The sequence below is a fragment of the Mustelus asterias genome, chromosome 15, assembly GCF_964213995.1.
Source record: "Mustelus asterias chromosome 15, sMusAst1.hap1.1, whole genome shotgun sequence".
Lineage (NCBI taxonomy): Eukaryota > Metazoa > Chordata > Chondrichthyes > Carcharhiniformes > Triakidae > Mustelus > Mustelus asterias.
The window spans coordinates 75,575,411-75,601,426 of record NC_135815.1 but is presented as its reverse complement, the minus strand read 5'-3'; the positions used below and the strand labels follow the sequence as shown (position 1 = coordinate 75,601,426).

Here is a 26,016-nt window from a genome sequence, read left to right as displayed (position 1 = left end):
TGTTTAAAAATAAGGATTGCTCAGAGATGATGATTTTTTTTCTCTCATGAGAAGACTCTTTTCTCAGTGGAAGCAGAATCTTTCAATAATTTTAAGGCAGACTAGATAGGTTTTTGATTAACAAGGGTGTGAAAGGTTATCGCTAGGCAGGAATGGTAGGTTGAGGCTACAATCAGATCAGCCATTCTCTTATTAATGGCTAAGCAGGCTCAAGGGGCTGAATGGCCTAATCCTGATTCATATGTTCTGTGTCCTTACTACCCTCAGTGCTTCCTCTAATTAGTATTTCACATGGAGGAGAACTGGGTCATTAGCTGATGGGGGCAGTACATGGTAATCAACAGGAGGTTTCTTTGCTCATATTTCACCTGATATCATGAAATGTCATTGGGTCCAGAGATGATGTTGAGGACTCCCAGGGCAATGCTCTCCTATGTACCACTGTGCCACCACCACCTGTCCCACCAGCAGGACAGACCCAGGGATGGTGACATTATCTGTAAGGTATAATTATGATTATATCAGGCTGAACATGCCTGTGAGACAGCTCTTTCAGTTTTAGCCACCAGCCCCCAGGTCTGAGTAAGGAGGACTAAGTTTGCCCTTGCCATTTCCAGTGCTTTGGTCAGTGCCGGGTGGTCTGTTTTCATTCCTTATTGACTTTTTAGTGGTTTGATACAACTCAGAGAGCATTTAAGAGTAAGATTGGCAGATTTCCTTTCCTTACTGCAATGGTTTCATCATTAGACTTTTAATTCCAGCTTTTACTGGATTCACCATCTATCATGGTGGGATTTGAACCTGTGCCCCTAGAGCATTACCCTGGGTCTCTGGATTGCTAGCCCAGTGACAATATCACTAGGCCACTGCCTCCCTGCTCATTGATGAGTGAACCTCCAGCAGCACTTAGAAAGTTTAACACCATCCAGGAAAAACCAGCCTTTTAGATTGGCATCCTATCCAACATTTTAACATTCACTTCCTCCATCACCAGTGAACAGTGTCAGCAATACGCACCATATACAAGTCGCACTGCAGCAACTCACTAAGCCTCCTTCAGAAGCATCTTCCAAACCCCTGTCCTCTACAACCATGAAGGACAGGGGCAGCAGAAGCATGGGAACATGATCATACATCATCCTGACTTGGAACTGGAATTGTATCACCACTCCTTCATAGCTGCTGGATTAAAAACTTAGAACTCCCATTCCAACAGCACTGCGGATGTACCTATGCCACATGGACTGCAGCACTTTAAAAAGACAGCTCACCATTACCTTCTCAAGGGCAATGAGGGGTGTACAATAAATGCTGGCTTTTTATTAAAAAAACAAAAGGTATTGATATGGTGCAGTTTGAAGCACAGCTGCTGGAGGTCATCCTGTAAGGCCAACTACAGTCTCCCCTAAGTGAAATTCAGCAGCCTTCCACCAACCATGCTTCAGCCACTGGAGTCAAACTTCACCATGAACATGTGGCCAAATCAAGTAACCCACAGAAGAGAGACACTAAAGGGGATACACAAGGGTAATTCGTTCTGTGGCCCTTCTGAGAAGAGGTAATTAATAAAGATTTTAATTCAACTTTCTGGTTTTAATAGCCAGTGGATAAGTTTCCCAAGATATACCTACCAGTGCCAACAGTGATAGAACACAGTGGAGGATTCATGACTCTTTGAAATTGACAGTCTGCAAACCATTTAAGCACAGAAATGGTACACCTGTGTGTCTACCTAGCTGAAAGGATTTTGCTCACAAGATTTACTCTGACATTGTGCTTTTACTGCTTTACAGGTAATTTCCAACATTTTGGAAGTCATTTCTGCGGTCTTGTATTTTAATCACCTTGACCTATGCTTACCTTTATTGCAGCATGGAAGCAGCTTATGCAGCTTTGCTTGGATCCCTGATTTGAAAAAAACAAGAAAAGCAGCTTCAGAAACACCAACTGCAGCAGCAGCACTTCCTCTCAGCCACATGCTGCTCCACAGGACAAAGAAAATAACATAGAGGTCCAACCTGAAGGATCTTATACTCATTGCACAGTACGTATAGATAGAGGATCCACTTTCCGGACATGACTAAGCAGCAATGCCTCAGGAAGCTTAGATAGTCTCAACTGACAATTGTAGCCTCCTGGAATGAGAACTCCTTTCAAGTGGGAAAGATGGGCATGCTTAGCCTATAGTCGTCAAGATCATCGCAGTCCTAGATTTCTTTATTTCCGGCTTTTTCCTGGAATCTGGTGGTGATATCTACAGAATTTCACAATCTGCTGCCCTCAAGGTGATCTATGTCACTTGTGCCAGAACAGCCACTTAGGTTCACCTTGCTACTGATTAAGATAGTCAGAACCAGACAAATTAAAATGTTAACTCTGTTTATCGCTCCACAGATGCTACCAGATCTCCTGAGTACTTCCAGCACTTTCTGTTCTTATTTCAGGTTTGAGCAACCTCAATATTTTGATTTTGTTTTAAAGAACAATTAGAATTGTGCAATCTCACTCCAACAAGTTGTAAATTGATGTTAAATATTTATTACATACAGACTTTAAATTAAAAAACACTATTCAACTCTTTATCCTTTCTTACTCTAGTCATTCTTTCCCGTTATTTATTTATTTTTCTGTACTTGATTTGACTCTAATTTTCACAATTTCTTTTTCCTCCTGTTCTTTTTTAGTCCCTTAATCTCATTAGTTAAGGGACTGTTGGTCCCACCATTCACCAAAGTCCCAGGTTCCCCCTTGCTCCTGCCATGCCATTAACAGCCAGTCGGGCAAAGATTTTACAAACATACAAATTAGTAGGCAACTTGGCCTCTCCAGTCTGCTCTGCCATTCAATTAGATCATGGTTGATCCGATTATAACCTCAATCCTACATTCCTGTCTACCCCCAGAAATCTTTCACCCCTTGGTTAATCAAGAAACTTCTATATTTAAGTGGTTGCATGATTGCTTTCAGAGCCATTAACATGATTTGATGGTGATATCATTGGGGGATAGTTTCAATTCCCCAGAAACTTGCCCTTTATGTGATTTCACAGAGTTCATGGACCATGTCTATGTTTTGTGTTATAGACTGCACTCCCTTTTCAGTCACTTGAAAAACCTCTTATTGATGTTTTGTTTGCACTTCAGAGCCATGCTCCTGATCTATGGGCACCCGGTGCGGAGGGGGGCAGGAAAGGCGGAGGACCTCCTCATTAATCTGCTCCTGAGCCTGGCCAAACTTGCCATCAACATGTCCAGGCAGCGGTCGACAGAGGGTTGCCCAACCCGGCTGTTTGCCCCTCTACTGTGGCGATATTCGTGGCTGGGTGTCCCTGGAGAGGGAGCATGTGGAGTCCATGGGCACCATCGAAGCCTTCCGTACCTGTTGGCCCCCGCAGGGGCTGGGTCTGACCCTTTTAATTATGTTTTAGTTTGATGTTTCAAGTTTCCTTCATGTTTTGTCTTTTGATTTGGGCAGTTCCCTTTTTTGGGGGGGCTGCCTTCTGGCTCTGTCCCTGAATTTGATTGATTTCATTTGTTGGTTTTGCATTAAAAGAAATGTTTTAGTTTCAATTTCTGTTCTAAACAGGCAACAGTTCCTACGATAAATCTGTTCTTGTTATTTTGAATCTACCTGTACAAACCACATCTTTTTCTTTTTGTTTAACACCCACAACCGCCAGCAAAGTTAGGGCATCACAGAAAGAAAATTGGCAATGGATTTTGTTTCCTTGAAAACATCAAGAAAAGATCCTAAATAAAATAAAACATTGTGGGTCCTCATACTTCAAATATTAGAAGGCTGGGAAAAATTAACAACAGGATTGGGTGGTACGGTGGCACAGTGGTTAGCACTGCTGCCTCAAAGTACCAGGGATCCAGATTCAATTCCAGCCTTGGGTGACAGTCAGTGTGGAGTTTGCACGTCCTTCACGTGTCTGCGTGGGATTTCTCCAGGTGTTCCAGTTTCCTCCCACAATCCAAAGATGTGCAGGTTAGATTGATTGGCCATGCTAAATTGACCCTTTGGGTCCTATTTTACCATTTTCATTCTAAGTGCTGGGCGGACTTGAAACTGGGAATGTTTCAGGTCTGACTTTTAGTCCCGTTCTCAGGCGCCCCCATATGCACGCTGCCTGAAAAAATAGCAGCGATTCTGAATTGCGCTGCAGAAGCCTGTGGGAGGGGCTTAGTGTGCCCAAAACTCTGCAGCTCCGATTGGCACCTCCAATTGCCCACGCGCAGAAAAAAGGAAGATAGAAAAATGCTCCCCTGCCACATCGCTCCCGGGTTGGATAATGCCTCCCCCTTGGCCCCCACAGACATTGCCCCACCCCCACAACATTACTGACCCCCTTATTCCCCCCACTCTGCTACCCAGACTGATTGCGGCTCCCTCCCCCCTTCCCCCACCTATCACACACAGAGTGGCAGCGGACCCCTCCTTCCCCCCCACCAATCACATGCAGAGTGGCAGCAGAACTCCCTGTCCCCCCCTGCCCTTGCCCCCCCGATCTGAGTCAAAGAGCCATCTGACCCACCTCCCTTCCCCTCATCTGAGTCAGAGAGCCATCTGACCCAACTCCCGTCCCCCCCCCCCCCCCCCCCGCCCCACTGATCTGAGTCAGAGAGCCATCTGACCCAACTCTCCTCCCCCCCACCTCCCCCCCCCCCCCTACCGATCTGAAGCAGAGAGCCACTGGATGCTCGGAACTTACCTCCTCAGAAGCTGGAGCGCCCGAATCAGACCTTTGCGGGCCATGTCTGTTTCATGCCGATTCTGGATGGGTAAACATGGCGGTAAAGGGGGAAGTGCCGGTACGTTTGGGTGTGCAGCCCTTAAATCAATTTAAATGCTTGCAAATGCATTTAAATTGAAGTCGCGCCCATTTTGGGTGCGGTCCTGACAGCGGCCATTTTCAGCCCTTGGTAAAAGGGGAACTAGCGCGGAGGTGGGCGCGGATCGCGCTACTTGCTTCACGCCCGACTTTACCAAGTTTACCGAAAATGGGTGCAACTTGATGGTAAAATCGGGCCCTTAGTGTCCGAAGATGTGTGGGTGAGTTGGATTAGCCTGGTAAATGTGCAGGGTTACGGGGGGTGGAGCTGGGGGTGGACCTGGGTGAGATGTTCTTTCACAGAGTCAGTGCAGACTTGATGGCCTGAATGGTCTCCTTCTGCACTGTCGGGATTCTATGGATATTTGGTGCTCTGTCATGCTAAATTGCCCCTTAGTGTCAGGGAGATTAGGAGGATAAATATGTAGGGTAATGGGGATAGGGCTTGGGTGGGATTGTTGTTGATGCAGGCTTGCTGGGCCAAATGGCCTCCTTCTGCACTGCTGGAATTCTATGGTTCTATGATTAAAGATCGAAGTGTCAATGAAGGAAGAGCAAATAAGGAAATAAAGGAAGAAACAATATCACATTTCTTACCAGGAAAAGAAATTGGGTGGACTCCTCTATACTGCAGGGTCCATGTACATGTTGCAGTGTGTAGTAGCAAAGCGGGAGACTCACTATGCAGTAGAAAAAGGGTGCAAACTCTCTGGGTGGTTTTAAAAGAGTTTTTTTTCCAATCAGAGAAGGTTGACAGGCAATATCTGGCATATTTGAAAAGAGTGGATGGTTTGCTCTATAGTTGAGACATTTGATAAAAAACATCAAGTCAACAGTCTCCAGGGTAAAGAGGGGAGTACTGGGAAGACAGTCGAAAACAAATGATGTACTGAGCAGTCTCAAGTTGCCAATGTCTATAAGAGAAATGGTAGGTCAATTAGGAGCCATGGGTCCTTTCAATGAAGAAAATGAATCATGGAGATCCTATGCAGAGTGTTTTTAATACATTGTACAAGTGAATACAATTGAAAGTGAGTTGTTCATATCAGCTTTTCTCAGTACAATAGAAAGTAAAACCCTCAATTTGTTCCAGAGGTTCACCCAGCAAAGCCAAGACCAAAACTTATGATGAGGGCGGCACGGTAGCACAGTGGTTAGCACTGCTGCTTCACAGCTCCAGGGTCCCGGGTTCGATTCCCGGCTCGGGTCACTGTCTGTGTGGAGTTTGCACATTCTCCTCGTGTCTGCGTGGGTTTGCTCCGGTTTCCTCCCACAGTCCAAAGATGTGCGGGTTAGGTTGATTGGCCAGGTTAAAAATTGCCCCTTAGAGTCCTGAGATGCATAGGTTAGCGGGTAAAATATGTGGGGGTAGGGCCTGGGTGGGATTGTGGTCGGTGCAGACTCGATGGGCCGAATGGCCTCCTTCTGCACTGTAGGGTTTCTATGATTTCTATGACTTGATAAAGATTCTTGAAGAGCATTATTTTCCAGCCATTCATTGTAACACAAGTGTTAACAAGTTGTACAAATTCTTTTTGACCTTGGGATGAATTACATATGGCACTGCTTTTGCTTTGAGACTTTTTGATTGACTATTCGGCTTGATCTTGAGTTTCACTTGGAGTCTTTTCATTCAGCCAAGTGAATACACTCTTGTATTTATGCAGAAGGTGCTGTAGGTCTGTTTTGACATTGACCAATTTGTTGACAGCACCCCAGTTAAGCTTTAACTTCTCCAATCATGATCTCCCAAATAGAGCTAGAAAATTAACTCAGACCACATGGAGAGGCAACTCTGCTGTTTGTCCATTCAATTCAACGTGAGATAACCTTATAAGGGCACAATTTCTTCCCTGTATGTCCTTAAAATCACAAAGGAAGATGCTTCAACTCCTATACCACATGAGAATGATGCAGAATTAGTTCCAAGAGAAGAAGTGTCTAATGAAGTTCCAAATCATACTTGTAGGGTCAAGAACAGCAAATTCCAGAACCAAAGACGAATAGATCAGCTTTCTTATTGACTATGTATGATGATTAATGATGCATAATACTGTGTCTAGAGTATTATTTATCCTGTATATAATACTGTAGACATGACCACAGAAGTAAAGGAGGAGGGATGTTATATATTTAAGTGGTTGCATGAATGCTTTAAAAGTTGGTCACATGATTTGATGGTGATATCATTGGGGTATTTCACAGGCTCCTGTTTTAGTTCCAATTTCTAATCTGTATAGGCAACAGCTCCTACAGCAAATCTGTTATTGTTATTTTGAATCTAAGTGTGCAAGCCACATCTTTTTCTTTTTGTTTAAAACCCTCAACCCCTAACATAGTTAGGACATTATAGAATCTATCTAGCTCCACCTTAAAAATATTCAAAATATCTATTGCCTTTTTTTGAGGAAGAGACTTCCAAAGACTCACAGCTCTTTGAGACAAAACATTTCTCCACATCTCTGTATTTAATGAGCGACCACTTATTTTTAAACAGTGATCACTAGCTCTAGATTCTCCTTAAAGAGGAAACACCTTCTCCAAATCCACCCTATCAAAACCTCTGTGTCTTTAAAGTTTCAATCAAGTTGCTTCTTACTATTCTAAACTCCAGTGGATACAAGTCAAACATGTCAAAATTTCCCTGACCAGACAACCCGCCCATTCTTGCTATCAGTCCAGTTAACCTTCTCTGAACTGCTTTGAACACATTTACATTTTTCCTTAAATAAGAAGACCAATACTCTGCACAGTGCTCCAGCTGTGGTCTCATCAAAATGTGTACAACTGAAGTATTAGCTCCCTACTTTTGTAATCAATTGTCCTATAAGAAATGAAAACAATCTATTAGCTTTCCTAATTACTTGCTGTACCTGTATTCTAGCGTTTTGGTATTCATGCACTGGGACATCCAAATCCCCTTGAATCTCTGCAATTTTTCACAATTTAGACAATAAGCTACTTTTTTATTCTTCCTATCAAAATGGACAATTTCACACTTCCTCACATTGTATTCCATTTGCTAGATCTTTGACAATTCACTTTATCTATGTAGGGCAGCACGATGGCACAGTGGTTAGCACTGCTGTCTCACAACACCAGGGACCCAGGTTTGATTCCCAGCTTTGGGTCACTGTCTGGGTGGAGTCTGCATGCTCTGCCTGTGTCTGCATGGGTTTCCCCCGGGTGCTCCGATTTCCTCCCATAGTCCAAAAGACGTGCTGGTTAGGTGCATTGGCCATACTAAATTCTCCCTCAGTGTATCTGAATAGGCGCCGGAGTGTGGCGACTAGGGGATTCTCACAGTAACTTCATTGCAGTGTTAATGTAAGTCTACTTGTGACACTAATAAATAAACTTTAAACTTAAATGTGTCTTTGCAACCCCCTTTGGTCCTCTTCACAATTTACTTTCCTACTTATTTTTGTGTCATCAGCAAATTTAATAAGCATATCTTCAGTCCCTTCATCCATGTCATTTATATACATTTTACAATGTTGAGGCCCCAGCATTGATCCCTGTGGCACAACACTTGCCACATCCTGCCAACCAGAAAAAAAACCCTTTATGCCAACTCTCTGTTTCCTGTTTGTGAGCCAACCTTCAATCCATGATAATATGTTACCCACTACACCATGATCTTTTATTTTCCGCAATAACCTTTGAAATGGCATCTTACCAAATGCCTTCTGAAAATCTAAGTACAAGACATCCACTGGTCACCCTTTATCCCTGCACAGCGACTCCTTCAAAGACCTTCAATAAATTGGTTAAACATGATCTCCCTTTCACTAAACCATGTTCATTCTGACTGACCTCTTTGATTTTTTTCTCTTTGCCCTGCTGTAACATTGTAAAGAATAGCTTCTAGCATTGTCCCTATGACAGATTTTTGGCTAACCAGCCTATAGTTGTTTCAGCTGAAAGGCGAGGGAAAAAGTATCTGAGTAATGAGACACACGACAAGATGCCCCATTGCATCCAAATCTGGGCCATTCATTACCACCTTTACAAGAGCAATTAGGGATGAGTAATAAATGCTGCCCTTGTCAGCGATGCCAAAAGCCCAGGAAGGAATTTTTTAAAATGCCCACCCACATGTAAATGAATCTATTATAGTTTCATCCCCATATTTCTGGCATTTCCAATGAAGCCTGAAAAGCAACAACTCTGCCCATTTGACTTCTCGTCAAATTCCACCCACAGACAGTGCATAACAAACACCACCCCCATCTCTAGTTTTTAGAATTTCGCTGACTGGTGGCTAGGAATGTGTTTTATTATTTAGGACATTTAACAGAGCACTTGGAAAACTATAGAATGATCAGACAATGTCAACATAGTCTTAAGAAAGAGAAATCATGCTTAACAAATTTATGAGCATTTTTTGAGGATGTAACTTGTAGAGTAAATAAAGGGAAACCATTAAATGTAGTAAATTTGGAATTCCAAAAGGCATTTTATAAGGTGCAACAGAAAAAGATAAAGGCTCATGGGGGTGATATGTTAGCGTGGATAGAGGATTGGGTAATAAACAGGAAGAAAAGAGTAGGGATAAATGGGACATTTTTAAGTTGGCAGGCTGTGAAAAGTGGAGTGCCATAAGGATCAGTGCAGAAGCCTCAACTATTGTATTTATAATCTAAATTAATGACTTAGAGGAAAAGGCAGAGAGCTATATATCTAAGTTTGCTGATGATACAAAGCTGAATGGGAATGCAAGCTGTGAGGAGGACACTAAGAGGCTTCAAAGATATACAGACAGGTTAAGTGAATGGGCAACAAGGTGACAGATGGAGTATAATGTGGGGAAGTTTCAGGTTATTTGCTTTGGTTGCAAGAAAAGAAAAGCTGAATATTTTTTAAAAGGCATGAAACCTGTAAATGTTGGTGTTCAGAGGGACGTGGGTGTACTTGTATGAGGAACATGGAAAGTTGGCACACAAAAACAGAACACAATTAGGAAGGTAAATGGTAGATTGGCCTTTATTGCAAGGGGATTGGAGTATGAGAACGTGGAAGTATTGCTCCATTTGTACAGGGCTTTGGTGAGACCACAACTGGAATACTGTTTGCAGTTTTGGTCGCCATATTTAATGAAGGATATACTCACATTAGAGGTAGCACAGTGCACATTGACCAGATTAGTCAATGGGGTTAGATGGTTGTCATATGATGAGAGACTGCGTAAACTGTGTCTATACCCTCTGGGGCTTAGAAGAATGAAAGGTGAACTCTTGAAACATACAAGATTTTGAAAGGGCAGGAGAGGATAGACACTGAGAGGCTGTTTTCCCTGGCTAAGAGTCAAGTACACGGGGGTACTGACTAAGGACAAGGATGGATCATTTGGGACTGAGAAGAGGAGAAATTTCTTCAAAGGTTTGTGAATCTTTGGAATTCCCCACCTCATAGGGCTGTGGATGCACAATCACTGAATATACTTAAGGCTGAAATAGACAGATTATTGATCTCTCAGAGAATGAAGGTATGTAGGGAACAGGCGGGAAAGTGGTGTTGAAGCCAAAGATTAGGTATGATCATACTGAATGATGGAGCAAGTATAATGGGCTTTATGGTCTACTCCTGCTCCTATTTCTTATGTTCTTATGTTTACCCTAGTTTTTGGATATAGGGATCATGATTCACAACTTCCACCAGTTCTGAACAAGGTCAGCAAGATGTAAATTTGGTGCATCCACCTCATCTGCATGATTGTAGTGTGTAACCAAGCAAATTGTGTGCTGATTCTTTCTTGTTTATGTTGCTGGCTGCCCTTGGCTCAAAAAGGGTATAACAAGTATTGTGCAGCTACCGTGTAGTATAGTCAGCCTGCTCTTCTTAAAGTCAGGCTGTCCCTGATGGAAAAGTGATCACAGGGCAGATGGAGGGTTACAAGGTGACAAATTCAGCATTGCAGGCATTAGTGGTGGAGTTGGGCAGGTGGAGAGACATGTACCATGGCCCTCAGGGATCACCCAAAGAAGAGAATTGAAGTAGGTGGCAAGGGAGGTCAATTTCTGGCATCTGAACCCAAGGAACCTGGACACAGTTTCACAAGAAGTCTCATGACCTCACCAAAGTCATTAAGGTCAGTGAATACATTTTTACATGATGTATCTTACACACCCCACACCAACGTCTCATGCACTACAAATCATTAACTAACCCAATACCACACACTAGCCCTCCAGACTTTTGCCTAAAATCCAAGCACTCTACCTCACTGTCACTCCCCTTCCAATGCTGTCAGCCTTACACCCACCTCTTGCTGCATCCACATGCCTCTGGTTATTCAGCTTTGGAAGGAATATCATCCAAATACACTCCACAAAATCATTGACATCCTATCCTCTCTCTTGCAGGACAAAATGGCACGTAATAGATAAGAGCAGAGTCGAATCAACAGGGGACATGGATGCTTGCATCTCCTGAGCCTTCCTGAGATCACTCTCAACATCATGGGGCAATTAGCGACAGAGACCGTGTCATTTCTGCTAAGTAGCATGTTGTGCAACATGCAGGAGTGACCATGGATTTCTTGCTACCCACTTCACCTCCCCACTTCCCTCACACGAATCTTCTCCTTCTCCTGGGTCTTAAGACACTCAAGAGCTGCCAACTGCCCAGCCACAGGAACCACAGGAGGAGGAAAGGGTCAAAGAACAATACTTCATCTGACAGTGGCAGTCACCAATTCATAGTAGCTATTTTCACCCAGGTTGGCTGCAGACTGGGTGCATGCCTTTCATTTTGCATTTTATAACATGCAAAATTTGTAATATCTCCAGTCAAATTTCCACTTGTGTAACAAAATTATTTATCGAAACTTGATCAAAACTTGCAGAAGCCACTTTGGTTATTAAAAAAACTTGCATTTATATAGTGCTTTTCACGACCTCAGAATGTCCCAAAGTGCTTTCCAGACAATGAAGTACTTTAGAAGTGTAACCACTGGTGTAATGTAGAGAATGCAAAGACAAATTGTGCATAGCAAGTTCTCACAAATTACAATGAAATAAATAGCTGGATCATCTGTTTTAAGCTTTAGTCGAGGGAGAAATGTTGGCCAGGACAATATCAATTATTCGAAAAATGTCATGCATCTGCATGAGAGGGTAAGTAGGGCCTTGATTTCGGATCTTATCAGAAAGACAGCATGCCTGACAGTGCAGCACTCCCTAAGCACAGAGTGCTTAAGATTATATGCTCATGTCTCTGGAATGGAATTTGAACCCACAACCTTCTGACAAGAAGTAAGTGTGCTAACACTGCCTGCGTGAGAGTGCTTCACCTCAGGTATAGTCAGAAGATCCTTCAATCATTCCTCAGCAACACATCCTCCTATTTAAGCCATCTGAGGCCAAAAAGAATTTGCAGAAAAATGCCCATCCTATCCGAATAAGATGGTGGTATTGAGAGTAGAGCTTTCTTTAATTGTAGGTGGAAAAAAAATTAAAATAGTTCAAAATTGCAAAGTAACTGCAAAATAGCAAAAAGGTAATACCAAACTGAAATAAAAACAAACCAAAAAACAAATCAACATTATACCTTATATTTAATCCCAATGCAACTAAACGCATGTTTAAGAGAAACCCCAGAAAATGGAATACCAAATGCATCCCTGAAAAATGAGCCTGCTGTGTTTCATGAGCAATCATGGGAAATGCAGGGGAAGACATGCTCTGCTCTCTGGCATGACCTTCAAAGCCTTCATGGGGCCCAAGGCACACCAGATATGAATACCAAATGCCCCTCACAGACATTTTAATTAACTTTTGGGACAACGACTTTTGCCCAGATTTTTCAATCCCATTATGCTGAACACATACGCTGCTGCATAGCAACAAAATCTCCCTTTATATTCTTAGAAACTGGACACTGGAAAAATTGAAGCAAGTGTGAGTTCTGGGTTACTCTTATTCACTTCATTCATTGGTCCACCATTATCCCAGAGGACTATGGGCTGCTCTCCCCTTTGAGAGAGAATGGACTGGTGGTGATTTAACTTGAGGGTCACCACACCTCAGGCAAGGGACAAGGTTGAGAAGGCAGGGTCTTCAAGAATAACCTCAACTGGTATAGGGATTGAGCCTGCATTGTTGATGTTCCTCCACATCACAAACCAACCATCCAGAGAATTGAGCTAACTGACCCCCACAGTTCATAAAAATAAATGGCTCTGTAACACTAATGGTTGAGGATAGGGAATTTATCTTGATATAGGGATGACATATTTTCTGCCTTCAGTGTGGCAAAAAAAGTGAAGAGTAGAAAATATCTGCAAGAAGTGTTCCAATTTCAGGAAGAAATAGCATTCCAATGTTAGTCTGTTTGTGTCTGAAATATTCTTTAACTATATAACAATAAAAATATGATGTAGCAGTAGTCTTTGTGACTGTAATCTATGATGAATTATGGGAGGTGATTGAAACTTCATGATTAAAGAATGCAATTTAAGTATTGATTGTGTTACTATTATCAAGTTTATAAGATTATTTTGCGATTGTAGCTTTAAATTTATGGTAAATGCAAAGGGTCATGTGATTTGTTCTGCAGAATGCCTAACAGTAAGCCTTGGTGGTATTTGGACATCAAAGGGTGGTGTTTTTACTGAGCAGAAGATGTCAAGTGTTTATTTCGGCTCGGAGACAATGGCAGCAGTCTCTGAGTTTATCATAAGTCGATACTGAGTCTCTCAAAGTCCCAGAAAGATGTGGCAGGTATCAGGTTGTAAACAGTTGTGCTGTAAATTATTCATTTACTTCTAAGATGAAAGGTCAAGGATATATAACTTACATTTCTACCGAGGTAGAAATGCAAATGTGTTTCACATTGCCATGGAGAAGAGGGTGGAAGTAGTCATTTTTGACACCAGGTTACAGGCTTCCCTACAACTCAATGAATACCAGTCAGAAACTGCAGAGGATCTTTGTGGTCACCAGAGAGAAAAGGCTGCTGCCTTTGCAAGTTATTACAGCTGAATATGGGAGAGAGATAGTCTCTAATCAGGGAGATACATCTTGCAGCTTTCTAAAGATTTTGAGAGATTCTTCTTAGCGCTTCCAACGGGAAGAATAATCATCAAAACAGGCTTGCTGGTGGGAGATTTAAGAAATTCTATGAAAACTGAGGAAAGTACCTGGAGATGGTTACACAAAGTTACTACTCAGTGAAGTAAGGATATGGGAACCCACTGGAAGCTGGGAGCAACTATAGACTGTTTGCTAAAAGAACTGTGATACCCTGGAGATTGTGATGGATGATAAGTATACAAGAGAAATTTATGTAATTGAATTATAAAATGGTTACAAAATAAAATTAGTCCTTAGTTAATAGTTGTTTTCTAATTTGTTACAGTAAAAAGTCTAACACCTGTAATCTTGTCAGGTCATTTTTCGACTAATAACTAGAACTTTGAACTTCTTTTTTAAAGTTATCAGTGTGCACAGAGCTTGTAACCGTTGCTTATTTTAATCCTAGCTAAGTGAAAGAAAATCTGTTTCACACTGGGTGTGTGGATGAAAGAGCCTGATAAAAGAGAAAAATAAATTTTTCAACCTTTAAACATATTGGCTACAACTTTGGGTAACTCATGAAGACAAGTGCGGTGACCGCAATATGTGATTACCCATGCTGTTGCTCCTGACACAGGCTGCACGCAAACTTTGTGCCTATACATTTAAATGATTGCAACATACAGCCAGCAATAAGTGTGTTGCTAAGTGGCTCCACACCTGAGCAACAAAACTGTAACCAGCTAGCATAAATTCCAACTAGCCTGTATTATTCAAATCAATCTGAATCTCTTAAAGATATGAATTTGGTTGGAGCAGGTAATGGAAGTCATTGTGGAAGTGATTTTGACCTGAGAAAGAAACAAAAATGGCACAACATAAGATTTTCTGACACTGAAAAACTTGGTGCAATAGGCAAAACAGGAGAGGTGACATCTATCCTCAGGAAACCAAAAGATTCTCCAGACAAACAGCAAAAGCAGTACTACCTACAGTCATGGTATCGATGCATGGAATCCTGCCCAAAGTACCTGGAATGCAGTGAAGTTAAATTACCTCAACGTGAGTGGTAAGGTTACCTTCAAATGCCATGTCCCACCAATTGCATCATTATCCTCATACACTGCTTAATGCACCACATTCCCATCACTCACTTGACAATAATCTCTACCAATCAAAACTCAGACTTAACTTACATTGTGTTACCTCACTTTTACAGTTAGTACGGCTGCACAGATCACATCTCACAGCTTTCACATACTGCCAGCTATTCAAACTTGATAGCGACATCACCCAAAAAAATGCACCACATACACTGATACACGTCCCTCTCTCTTGCAGGACAAGATGAAATATAATAAGAGACCTAATCGGTACTGTGGCTAAACAGATGTTGTGATGGCCTCGTTATTTTTACTGCAAAGTGCAGGCCAATATCATCTACAAAAAAGGTCACGATATTTTCAAAAATTAACACTCCGCAATCTATCCTTTTTGAAGATAGTCAACATTGTTGATAAAAAATATCAAATAGTGATAGTGAACAATCTTGTGTCATTCTTTTTTCACGATAGATAATTTATTTTAATTTCTCACCACCTTGGAACTGACATTTAGCCAGATGCCCATTCAACTTCCAGTTAATTCATAATGTTGCATGAGACAATCAGTAAAAACCTACGTCCTCATTCACAGCTGGGATTCACCGGTGCCTCTGAAAGTGAATGGAGTTTTGGCTGGAACGCCAAATTCTCTGTTCTCACCGAGCAAGGTGGTCATGGACGGGATTAGAGATTCCCGCCCAATATCTCCGTGGCACTTCTCTATCCTGATTCCACTCATTTGTATCCCAATGAAGCTGGCATATCTCTCATGACTTTCCTATCAATTTCAGAAAACCTCAAGCCTCCATCCTGGGTCCTCTACTTTTTCTCACCTATAACAACAAGTTGTATTTAAATAGCCTTTCTAACATAATAAAACATTCCAAGGTGCTTTACGGGAATATTACAAACAATATTTGACACTGCTCCAGGAGCTATGAGAGCAAAAGCTTGGCAAAAGGCTTTAAAGAGTCTCTTAGAGAGAGAGAAGTAAATAGGCAGACAGATTAAGGTAGGTAATTTAAGGGCATACAGTCTATGTTAGCTCATGATCAGTGATTCACCATGTAAAGACTTCTCCTCTAGCTGAACTATTTCTTGATTAACTATCCTTCATTCACTTTTTCAACATCATTTATGGATTACATATGTTGTTCAATGTTTCCTTCCTATGTATAGTACTTCACACTTGCTCACATTTAATATTAACTGCTATTGTTATGCCACTTTATTTATTTTATTCAACACATTTTGCATTTCTTGAGTTGTTTCCTCAGAATCAAGTGCCCTTCCTCGTTTAGTATCCTCAACAAAAATCTGACCACTTTACTTTGAGTTTCTGAATCCTAGTCATTGATTAAACTATAAATAATAATCATCTCACACTCAGCTCAGCATGGAGCTACATTGATAAGGAAGGAAAGTAAGACCAAAGTGTTATGGTTTGGGGCCTGATCTGGTTATACTAGATTTCTGTTCCTTTTCTGGCCTTTGAAAATTCTGCCAGAAATGTGCCAGGTGTTTTTTGCATTGTCTCCTTCTGTGTGAACGTAGTAAGAAATGGTAGGACTGGTTGTATGAATTCATCTGCTAGAAATCCCATCAATTCCAGCTCCTTACTTCAATTGTTATGTAAGTCTCTGTGAAGCAGACGTAATGATACAACAGGCCTATCTCTGGCAAATGTGAGGCCCATGTAGACTTCTAGGACAGAATTCCTCACAGCATGCCAGTGCTATTTTTTTCTACTTTACTTTCCCAGTGCATAATCTCAAAGTCTCATTGGTAGAGATCAGGATGCAGGAATGATGTATGCCACATGGAATAAAAGAGGGGAGAGCAAAAATAAGTTGTGGGTTTGAAAGAATCACATCAAATTTCTCAATTAATTTTGTACTTTCCATAATTTTGATTTGGTTGTTAATATTAGTATAGAAATATTATTTTAGCCTTAAGGAGAGAACTGCCTTTCCTTTATCATCTCCATTGTATTTTGAATTCCTTAATAACTTTTAAATCCTATTTATGTCCTCTCAAAGTACTGGCGATCACGATGTTTAAGTTGACCTCTGAAACTTCGAAAAATCCTTCGCTGAGTATAAAATGTAAAGCACTAGTATTAGCTAGGTGATCACCATATTGAATAACAAAAAAATCTGTTCTTTAGTCACCATGGGCTATCCCCTGTGTGGGCATGTCTTAAACTCCTGTGCATCTACTTGACAACACTGCCTGTATCGTCTATTTGATCCTTTGTACTGACTTGCAAGTATAATCCTAAACATGTATCGTTGAGAAATTGAGGCTGACTCCGAATGTCAGTATTGCCTGAAACATGCATTTATTAGTTTAAAAACGTTGGTTGGGAAGTAGTGGGGGCTAAACCTCTACGCCTAAACACGCATTTTGGCATCCAAATACAGGGGTCAGCTTATAGCCCGGATCTACAGTAATTCAAAACCATTGCTCCTTTGTTCGGAACAGTTATAGTTGCTTACCTGAAGTGCTATATTCACCTACAAAATTATCATTGCAAAATCCTTGTTTATAATCCATGACATCACTCCTGGGTGGGCTGAACAGAATATGAACCATTTAGTTATGCATGAAAATTGTTTTTATTGTTCAGAGCATCTGAGGTTTGAGTCCAACAGCAGTTTAAATGCACATACTCATAAAGAAACAATTGTTGAGAAACAATAAGGGAAACAAGAACACAACTGTCATTCATTTGATGGTGTAATTAATGCATTTAGACTTACATAATTCCTACTTACATAAATTAATACACCATATTTCTTCAGACCTGTTTATTTGGTTCAATTGTAAATACATGACTCATAAGTTGGGATCATGTACTTGATGTTAATGAAGGCATCTTCTCCTCCATACAACTCGAAGATCTCCAGAGTCTCCTGAATCAGGTCTCCAATGTTTTCCCTTTTCTGTTGGCTGTAGTCAATGCCATCTCCTGTATTGACTAGAATTTAAAAGAAAAACATGAAGAAAAAAAAGTAGCATTGTAATCTGGTGATGTACTAGCTTGGCATGCAAAGTAGTTAACATTTTCTTTCAAAAGGATCACTTGCAAGTTTCATAAATTTATATTCAACTGACTGACAATCTTTGTATGGTCTCACTAATTTATAAACAAGACCAACAGTTAAAAAGAGCTGAGTGATATTGGCTGCCCTTGCACCTGTAACTGTAAGTAACAAATGAAGATCTGTTTAGGATTGAAATACCAGGAAACTCCTGGTTGTTCAGTTGTTTCCTTGGCAACTTCCACAAGCAGTATTTTTAATTCTACGCTGTCAATACAGGATGCATATTATTGAGTGCATCCAGTAACATTAGAAAGAGTTTTAATATTTGTCGATTTTGTCTTTGAAAAACTCTGATAACAGATAAGAAAATCTTTGTAAACTTAATGTTGTAAATGTTTTGAGATTTTAATACCAGCGGATTTCTATTAGGCAGTCACACAATACTGGATCTGTACTATTGTGCAAGACACAAAAAGATTGCCTAATTCAAGTTATAGCAGAGTTAAGATGTAACATGAATTAACCAATTTACCATGCTTCGTGTTGGAGGCACCGCGATTCCAGAGAAACACAAACACTGGATGATGAGCTTTTAATTTTAAAGCAAATTTAGATCCTCAAATAGATCATGACTGTGTTGCTTTTTCACTGCATCACAGTGTTCAACTGTTATTCCAACATAGCCCACACCATACTACTGCTGCTCATTTTACTGTTTTGCACGCTGCTGCTATTAGACACCTCTCTTTGACTCTGAACTGCTAATCAACCCATTGCTATTCTTGACTGCAAGTTGTTCTTTGCCAATTCAGCACCGCACAGTCTAGTTTTCCATAGCTTCCATCAATTAAAAATTCAGTGAATGGAATTCTTAAGTTTTACCTAGTTTCAGCTTGTTAGTGAATAATGAGTTGACAGGAATTTAAAGAAGAAAGATGTTTGCGTTCATTTATATGGAGCAAAAATATCCTCGGGATGACATCCTAATGTAAAGTGCCAGATGAATCTACTCATGACTGGCACTGACCATAACTAAGTAAGCAGAGTCACTTAATTGATATGGATGTACCTCAGGAATGCCAAAGGAGCCACAAATTCTGGAATAGGGTGCTGGCTCCCGAGAAGGATGCCAAAGAAATGCTCTGAAAGATTTAATAGAAATGCTTAAAATTATGAAGATTTTTGATTGTGTAAACAGGATTTTCCTCTGCTTGATGGATCAGTGTCAAAGGTTCAACTATTTAAAATTGTCAGTAATAGAGCAGAGAGGATTGGAGAAATTTCTTTATTCAGGACAATGTTGGATCACAGATTGTTTTACCACACAGAATGGTTCAGGCAGAGAGTACTGCGTCTTTTAAGGGAAAATTGGAAAAGTATTTGAAGCAGAAGAAGATGCAGGGCTATGGGGAGTGAAGTTAGTTCTGGATTGCTTTCACAAAGAACCAGGCACAATGAACCTAATGGCCTCCTTTATGCTTCTTCTGTAGTGTAAACACCTATTGTTCTATTAGGATTGGGTTGCTTTGCTAACTGTTTTCATGATGGAGCATTAGTGTGAAAAAGTGACCTCTTCGTTATGGGCTGGACTTGTGGGATAAGGGGAAATTGTTTTGGATGTATTTTAAAGTATTTCAGCCTACGTGATGACCTCATATAAGTCCTGATTCTTTCATCTGAAGTTCATGTTTAGAGATTGAGCACTATGTGTATGCAGTATTGCACTGATCTTCCTATTAGCTGATTATAAAGTAGTAGGGAGTGCACGCAGGTTGCAGTTCTATCTGTTCTTTGCAGCTGCTGAGAGTGAGGTGGACAGGAGGAGTGCTGACCATAAATGGGTATGTTTTCAAGAAACCATTCTAAAGAGGCAACTAGTCAGGGATGGCAAAACAAATCAAGGGCGTAGCCCTCATGGGTACTGAAGCTATAGCTAGAATGAAAGAAAATTGCCACATTCAATATCTGTATATATATATATATATATAGGTTATTTTGATGCCAGTTTAATGATGGCTATTTTCTGTTTGATACTGTGGAGTACAAAGCTTCATACAACAAGAGGTAGTAGTTTTAGAACAATATGATAGATATTAATAGATTAAAGAGTACTGCTTCAAACAGTTTTGCACTAAACATTTATTTGGGTTTAATTACAAGAAATTAAATGTTTGCTATTAGATTTACAGAATCTGGAATATTCAGTGCAGGTTTGAATTCAAATCATTTTTTTTACTTTGTAATACAGTTTGCAACAAGCTTAGAAACAATAATTAACCAGAATATTTTACTATATTGGAGTAAATCATTTTCGGTTCAGGTCACATTGTGTAGCACGCAGTGCTTTAAGTTATCTGTTCCCATGAAATCCATGAAAAGAGAAAGTTGGACCCTATTCCCACCACATGTATGAGAAAGACTGTATTGAAGACAAGGGCTAATTCTTACGATGCGGTTAGATCATACTTGAAAGCACAAAGTGCACTGAATAAGGGGAAGACTTTTGTTGCACTGTTGCAGTGCTTTGTCGACTGGGCTCAATCTTGACCTCATTAATCACAAAGCTGTGGAAATATTTGTGGACAACTACCAATAGCACTCACTGCAGAAACAAGTGCCCGGTTTTTAACTCCCAGCAGGGGTTGCATGCACATGTGACAGGAAGGTCAAGGCAGACACAAAACTGAGAAGCTTTCTGCCTTGTAAGTCTTAGGAAATTCTTACTCCTGGACCTCATCTTCAAAGGTAGTCTCCTGCCTGAACCTGCTCCTTCAGACCCATCAGAAAACAAAACAAAAATTTAAAAATAGTTTAATCAACTGTCTCCTGATCCACTTGCCACATGGGTTTACTTATCTAGCTGGGAAACCCATAGCAGAGGTGCACCGTCGGTGGGACCAGAACATCCTTCCAGCGTGAACGGAATTTCAGCAATGGGGGCATTCTTTGATCTCCCCACAGCGTGTTTCTTGCTACAGGAGGTGACATGCCATTCGCCAGCAGCAGGATCTTCTGGTCCCGCCACTGTCAATGGGAATTCCCACTGACTTCATCCCATGTTGCTGGTATGGGGTGCAGTCAATGCACAATCCTGTTGACAGCAGTGAGACCAGAGGATCCTGCTGCTGGCAAACAGCATGCCGCTTTCTGCCGCGAGGGACACGCTGTGGGGAGGCCAGAGAATGCCCCCCATGGTTTCTTCAGAATTCTATTCAGCTCACTGTGGTGCATAAAGACTGCTAGCAGCGCTACACTAAGAAGTTCAGCGTGGGAGCCACTTTGGGGAACGCAGCTGTCATGGAGATGAAGCTGGTACATTAATTTTAAATGCTGCTCACCTTGTTTTGAACTGGCACAGATTGATCACAAATCACCAACCCTGCACCCATATGCCAAGGTACACGCATTTCGATCTCTCCATGTTTAGAACCTTGTCATGTAAAATTATACCTTAAAACAGAACTTGTATTGATATAGTGCCATTCACAAACACAAGCTGTCTGATGAAATGTCATTAACGCTGTTTCTCTCCATAAACGACTTGCTGAGTATTTCCAGCATTTTTTGCTTTTATCACTGGATATCCCAATGTGCTTGCAGCCACTTATATCTTTGAAGTGTCTGCTGTAATGCAGGAATTGCAGCATAAATTTGTGTACATAAACATCCGACTAACAGCAATGTAATTATGACAAAATAATCTTTTACAGAGATGTTGGCTGAGAAATAAATATCAGGAAGAATACTGCTGCTTTTCTTACATAGTGAGAAGAAATCTATTACATCCGTCTGAGAGGGAAGGCAGGATCTTGGTTTAATCAGCTCTTCTGAAAAATAGCACCTCTGATCGTCCACCATTCCCTCAGTTCTGTCGTGAAATACCAGTCTATATTAGTTACTCAGGTCCCTGGAGTGGGAGTTGAACCCACAATGGCAAGATTAGAGGCAAGATTATTATCAGTGAGCCACAGCTAACATTATCATCAACTGTTCATGAAAATCTTAATTGTCCTCACAAACACTCCCACAGCTCAAATTGCATCTATGTAGATTTGAAACTTTTGTCCCATTAATCCACAATATACATATGAAAGAGCAATCTCACTGTGCAGATGTTCCCTGATGCTGCATCTCTTGTAAATCTGCCTGACATACACAATGCTACGGAATATTGCTAATCTGTATCTTAGATCTATCTACGTGCCTGGGGTCTCTAACAATTAATAACCTTGCCTAACAAAAATCTAACAAAAAACAGTCATCCCTCATGCCATTTAACGTTTTAGAGAGGAGAGAGCTATAAATGGGGAGAAACTGAGGGGAAAATTCCAGATGTTGGGGCCTCAGCAGCTGAAGATATTGCTGGCAAAGGTGATGACAATTAGGAACAAGCCAGTTGCTAGATTTGAAGTAGCTCAGAGATCTGAGGGTTGCAGGGCTGGAGAAAGTTACAGAGATAGGGATGCACGTGGCTGTGGAAAATTTGAAAAAAAAGATGAGAACTTAAAAATTAAGACCGGGGCATAGTGTAATAGCTGGAGCCAGACCTGACAGGAATGAAAATAGGAAATATTTGTACACTCAGAGAGTGGAAGAAGTTTGGAACTCTCTTCTGCAGTTGGCAACTGTTGCAAAATCAATTCTAATTTTAAATTTGGGGGATTGATAGATTTTTGTTAATCAAAGGTATTAAGGGATTTGAGGAAAAGTCCTGTTATGTGGAGTTAGGTCACAAGTCAGCCATGATCTATCCAATGGAGTAACAAAAACAGAAAATGTTGGAAAATCTCAGCACGTCTGACAGCATCTGTGGAGAGAGAATAGAGCTAACGATTTGAATCGAGATGCCCCTTCATCAGAGCTGAAGCCAATAGAATATAGGATGATATTTATACTGTTATACTGTTATAGACAAAAAGACAAAGGGAGTGTAAATGGTGGTGATCATGGCTAAGAAGGATGCTGATAGCAGCCATTAAGAGATCAGAATGTGTAAATGACAGAACAAAGGTAAGCAGAGTGTCAAAGGACAACATGAAACATGTAACAGATGTCCCTAGTGGAGGGGGGGGGGGGGGGGGGGGAAGACAGATGGAAAGTGAGATTTTAAAAAAGGTGGAAAAACGAAACGACAGAAGAAATGAAAATAATAAATAAATAAGATAAAATGAAATAAAATAAAATAAATGGAAATAAGGGGAAGGTGAAGGAGAGAGTTCATGAACTGAACTCTTATCTCTTATGAACTCAGCTTTTATTGTATGGAGTAAAATAGATTTGAGCGGCTAAATGACCTACTCATATTTTTATGTTCCAATGAGGCATAACAAAATAAAACTTGAAAAAAGGCTTCTATTACTTTCCATAATCAATGTTCAACACTGTATTACAGCTAATTATCACAACTTCCCTTATGTGTTCTCAGCCTCCTACTTTGCTCCTTATACACCTATGACTGTGTGGCCAAATTCCCCTACAACTTGATTTTCAAGTTTGCTGATGACACCACCGTAGTGGGTCAGACCTCAAACAATGACGAGACAGAGTGCAGGAATGAGATAGAGAATCTGGTGAACTGCTGCAACGGCAATCATCTCTCCCTCAATGTCGAACAAAATGAAGGAGATAGTCATCGACTTCAGGAAGTGTAGTGGAGAACATGTCGCTGTCTTCATCAATGGAGATGAAATAGAAATGGTCAAGAGCTTCACGTTTTTAGATGTCCAGACCACCAACAACCTGTCCTGGTCCCCCCATGCTGACACTATAGTTAAGAAAGCCCATCAAGGCTTCTACTTTCTCAGAAGACTAAGGAAATTTGGCATGTCAGCTACAACTCTCACCAACTTTTAGAGATGCACCATAGAAAGCATTCTTTCTGGTTGTATCACAGCTTGGTATGGCTCCTGCTCTGCTCAAGACCGCAAGAAACTACAAAGGGTCGTGAATGAAGCCCAGTCCATCACACAAACCAGCCTCCCATCCATTGACTCTGTCTACACTTCCCGCTGCCTCAGAAAAGCAGCCAGTATAATTAAGGACCCCACGCACCCTGGACATACTCTCTTCCACCTTCTTCCATCGGGGAAAAGATACAAAATTCTGAGGTCACGTACCAACCAACTCAAGAACAGCTTCCCTTCCATCAGACTTTTGAATGGACTTACCTTACACTAAGTTGATCTTTCTCTACACCCTGGCTATGACTGTAACAATACATTCTGTACTTTCGTTTCCTTCTCTATGAATGGTATGCTTTGTTTGTACCGCATGCAAGAAATAATACTTTTCACTGTATACTAATACATGTGACAATAATAAATCAAATCAAACGAATGAATGTAGATCTGTAGATTTTTAGCTGAACGATGGTATTTTGAATGTTTTAGGTATTTCTGTTCTTTATCTTTAAAGTATTTTTTTCATTAGTTTCCTGGGGATGCACCCAGGGAGAGATTGTTTGGTTCCTGTGTTGGCTTATTGGATTAACTGGGTGCAATGAACAAAAAACATTTCAATGGGAGGAACCACATGCCTATAAGAGAAACCTACTAACTTGCTATCCATTTCAATTAATGACTCCAAAAACTTAGTCCTGCATAGGACCTCTCTTTGGGGTAACAACCTTGTTTATGCTGCATCCCTGAGCTTCACTCTTTTTACAGAGTATCTAAACTAAACATTACCCAACAAGAGGAGTACAATTTGGACTGCCGAAAATGACCAGCACGGTGGCACAGTGGTTAGCACTGCTGCCTCACAGCGCCAGGGACCCGGGTTCGATTCCCGGCTTGGGTCACTGTCTGTGTCATGTCAGCGTGGGTTTCCTCCGGGTGTTCCGGTTTCCTCCCACAGTCTGAAAGATGTGCTGGTTAGGTGCATTGACCTGAACAGGCGCCGGAGTGTGGCGCCTAGGGGAATTTCACAGTTACTTCATTGCAGTGTTAATGTAAGCCTACTTGTGACTAATAAATGAACTTTAACTTTGAATTTCCAGATGTTGCCATACAATAAATATAAATCCACAGTACATCTCATAGAATTATAGAAACCCTACAGTGCAGAAAGAGGCCATCTGGCCCATCGAGTCTGCACCGACCACAATCCCACCCAGGCCCTACCCCCATATCCCTACACATTTACCTGCTAATCCCTCTAACCTACGCAGCTCAGGACACTAAGGGGCAATTTTAGCATGGCCAATCAACCTAACCCGCACATCTTTGGACTGTGGGAGGAAATCAGAGCACTTGGAGGAAACCCACGCAGACACGAGGAGAATGTGCAAACTCCACACAGACAGTGACCCAAGCCGGGAATCGAACCCAGGTCCCTGGAGCTGTGAAGCAGCAGTGCTAACCACTGTGCTACCGTGCCGCCCATAAATGTCAAGTCAATATCTGACCTACTTCACCAGAACATCAGGATCATACCCCAGTTTGTGCCAACAATTTTTCAGCCCATAATAAAGATGGAGATTCAGTGGGGGGGGGGATTTTCCGCCTGTGTTTCCGGTAGGCAAAAATAGCAATGACAGCGTGAGATTTCGTGAAACTGGTTAAGCAAGAATCTTGGTGACAAGATCTTATTCTCTGATTTCCCTGCCTCTTGCTGATGATGTAATGAGGTTCCTGCCCAGTAAGGGTAGGAACCCTATTTAAATCTATTTAAATAAATTTACATGTACTTAAAGGGCTTCCCCACCATATGTTCCTCCACATAAAGAATTCCCCCCTTGCCGACGTGACGTCAGTGATGTTTACAATAGGTATTTATAAACGTGAGGCAGTCAAGGGGAACCTGCAGGGGGGTGCAAAGGTAAGTCTAGCCCTTGGAGAAAGGGAGGCATATCCATGTAGTGCCCTTGCACAGCTCCCTGGCACTGCCCCTTAGCAGTGCCACCCTGGCTGTGCCAAATGGCTCTACGAGGCCCTGCCCCATCAGCATGATAGAGAAAACCACGTATCCAGATTTTCTGTGCACAGAGTGCCAGAAAATCTGAAGGGAAAGCTTGG

The 26,016-nt window shown here is 41.3% G+C and overlaps 1 protein-coding gene across 4 annotated transcripts in view; it reads right to left on the bottom strand.

The window, feature by feature from the left end:
• Positions 1–17,552: 17,552 nt before the first annotated feature.
• The window catches only part of LOC144504574 (parkin coregulated gene protein homolog), a 357,038-nt gene continuing 348,574 nt past the window's right edge, over positions 17,553–26,016 (bottom strand). For 2 of the 4 annotated variants that reach the window (XM_078230137.1, XM_078230136.1), the window contains one exon: positions 17,553–17,934. In XM_078230137.1, coding sequence (XP_078086263.1) covers positions 17,774–17,934 — 161 coding nt within the window. In that variant the 3' untranslated portion in view covers positions 17,553–17,773. The remainder of the gene's footprint in view (positions 17,935–26,016) is intronic. The other 2 variants (XM_078230135.1, XM_078230134.1) reach the window with 1 other exon arrangement.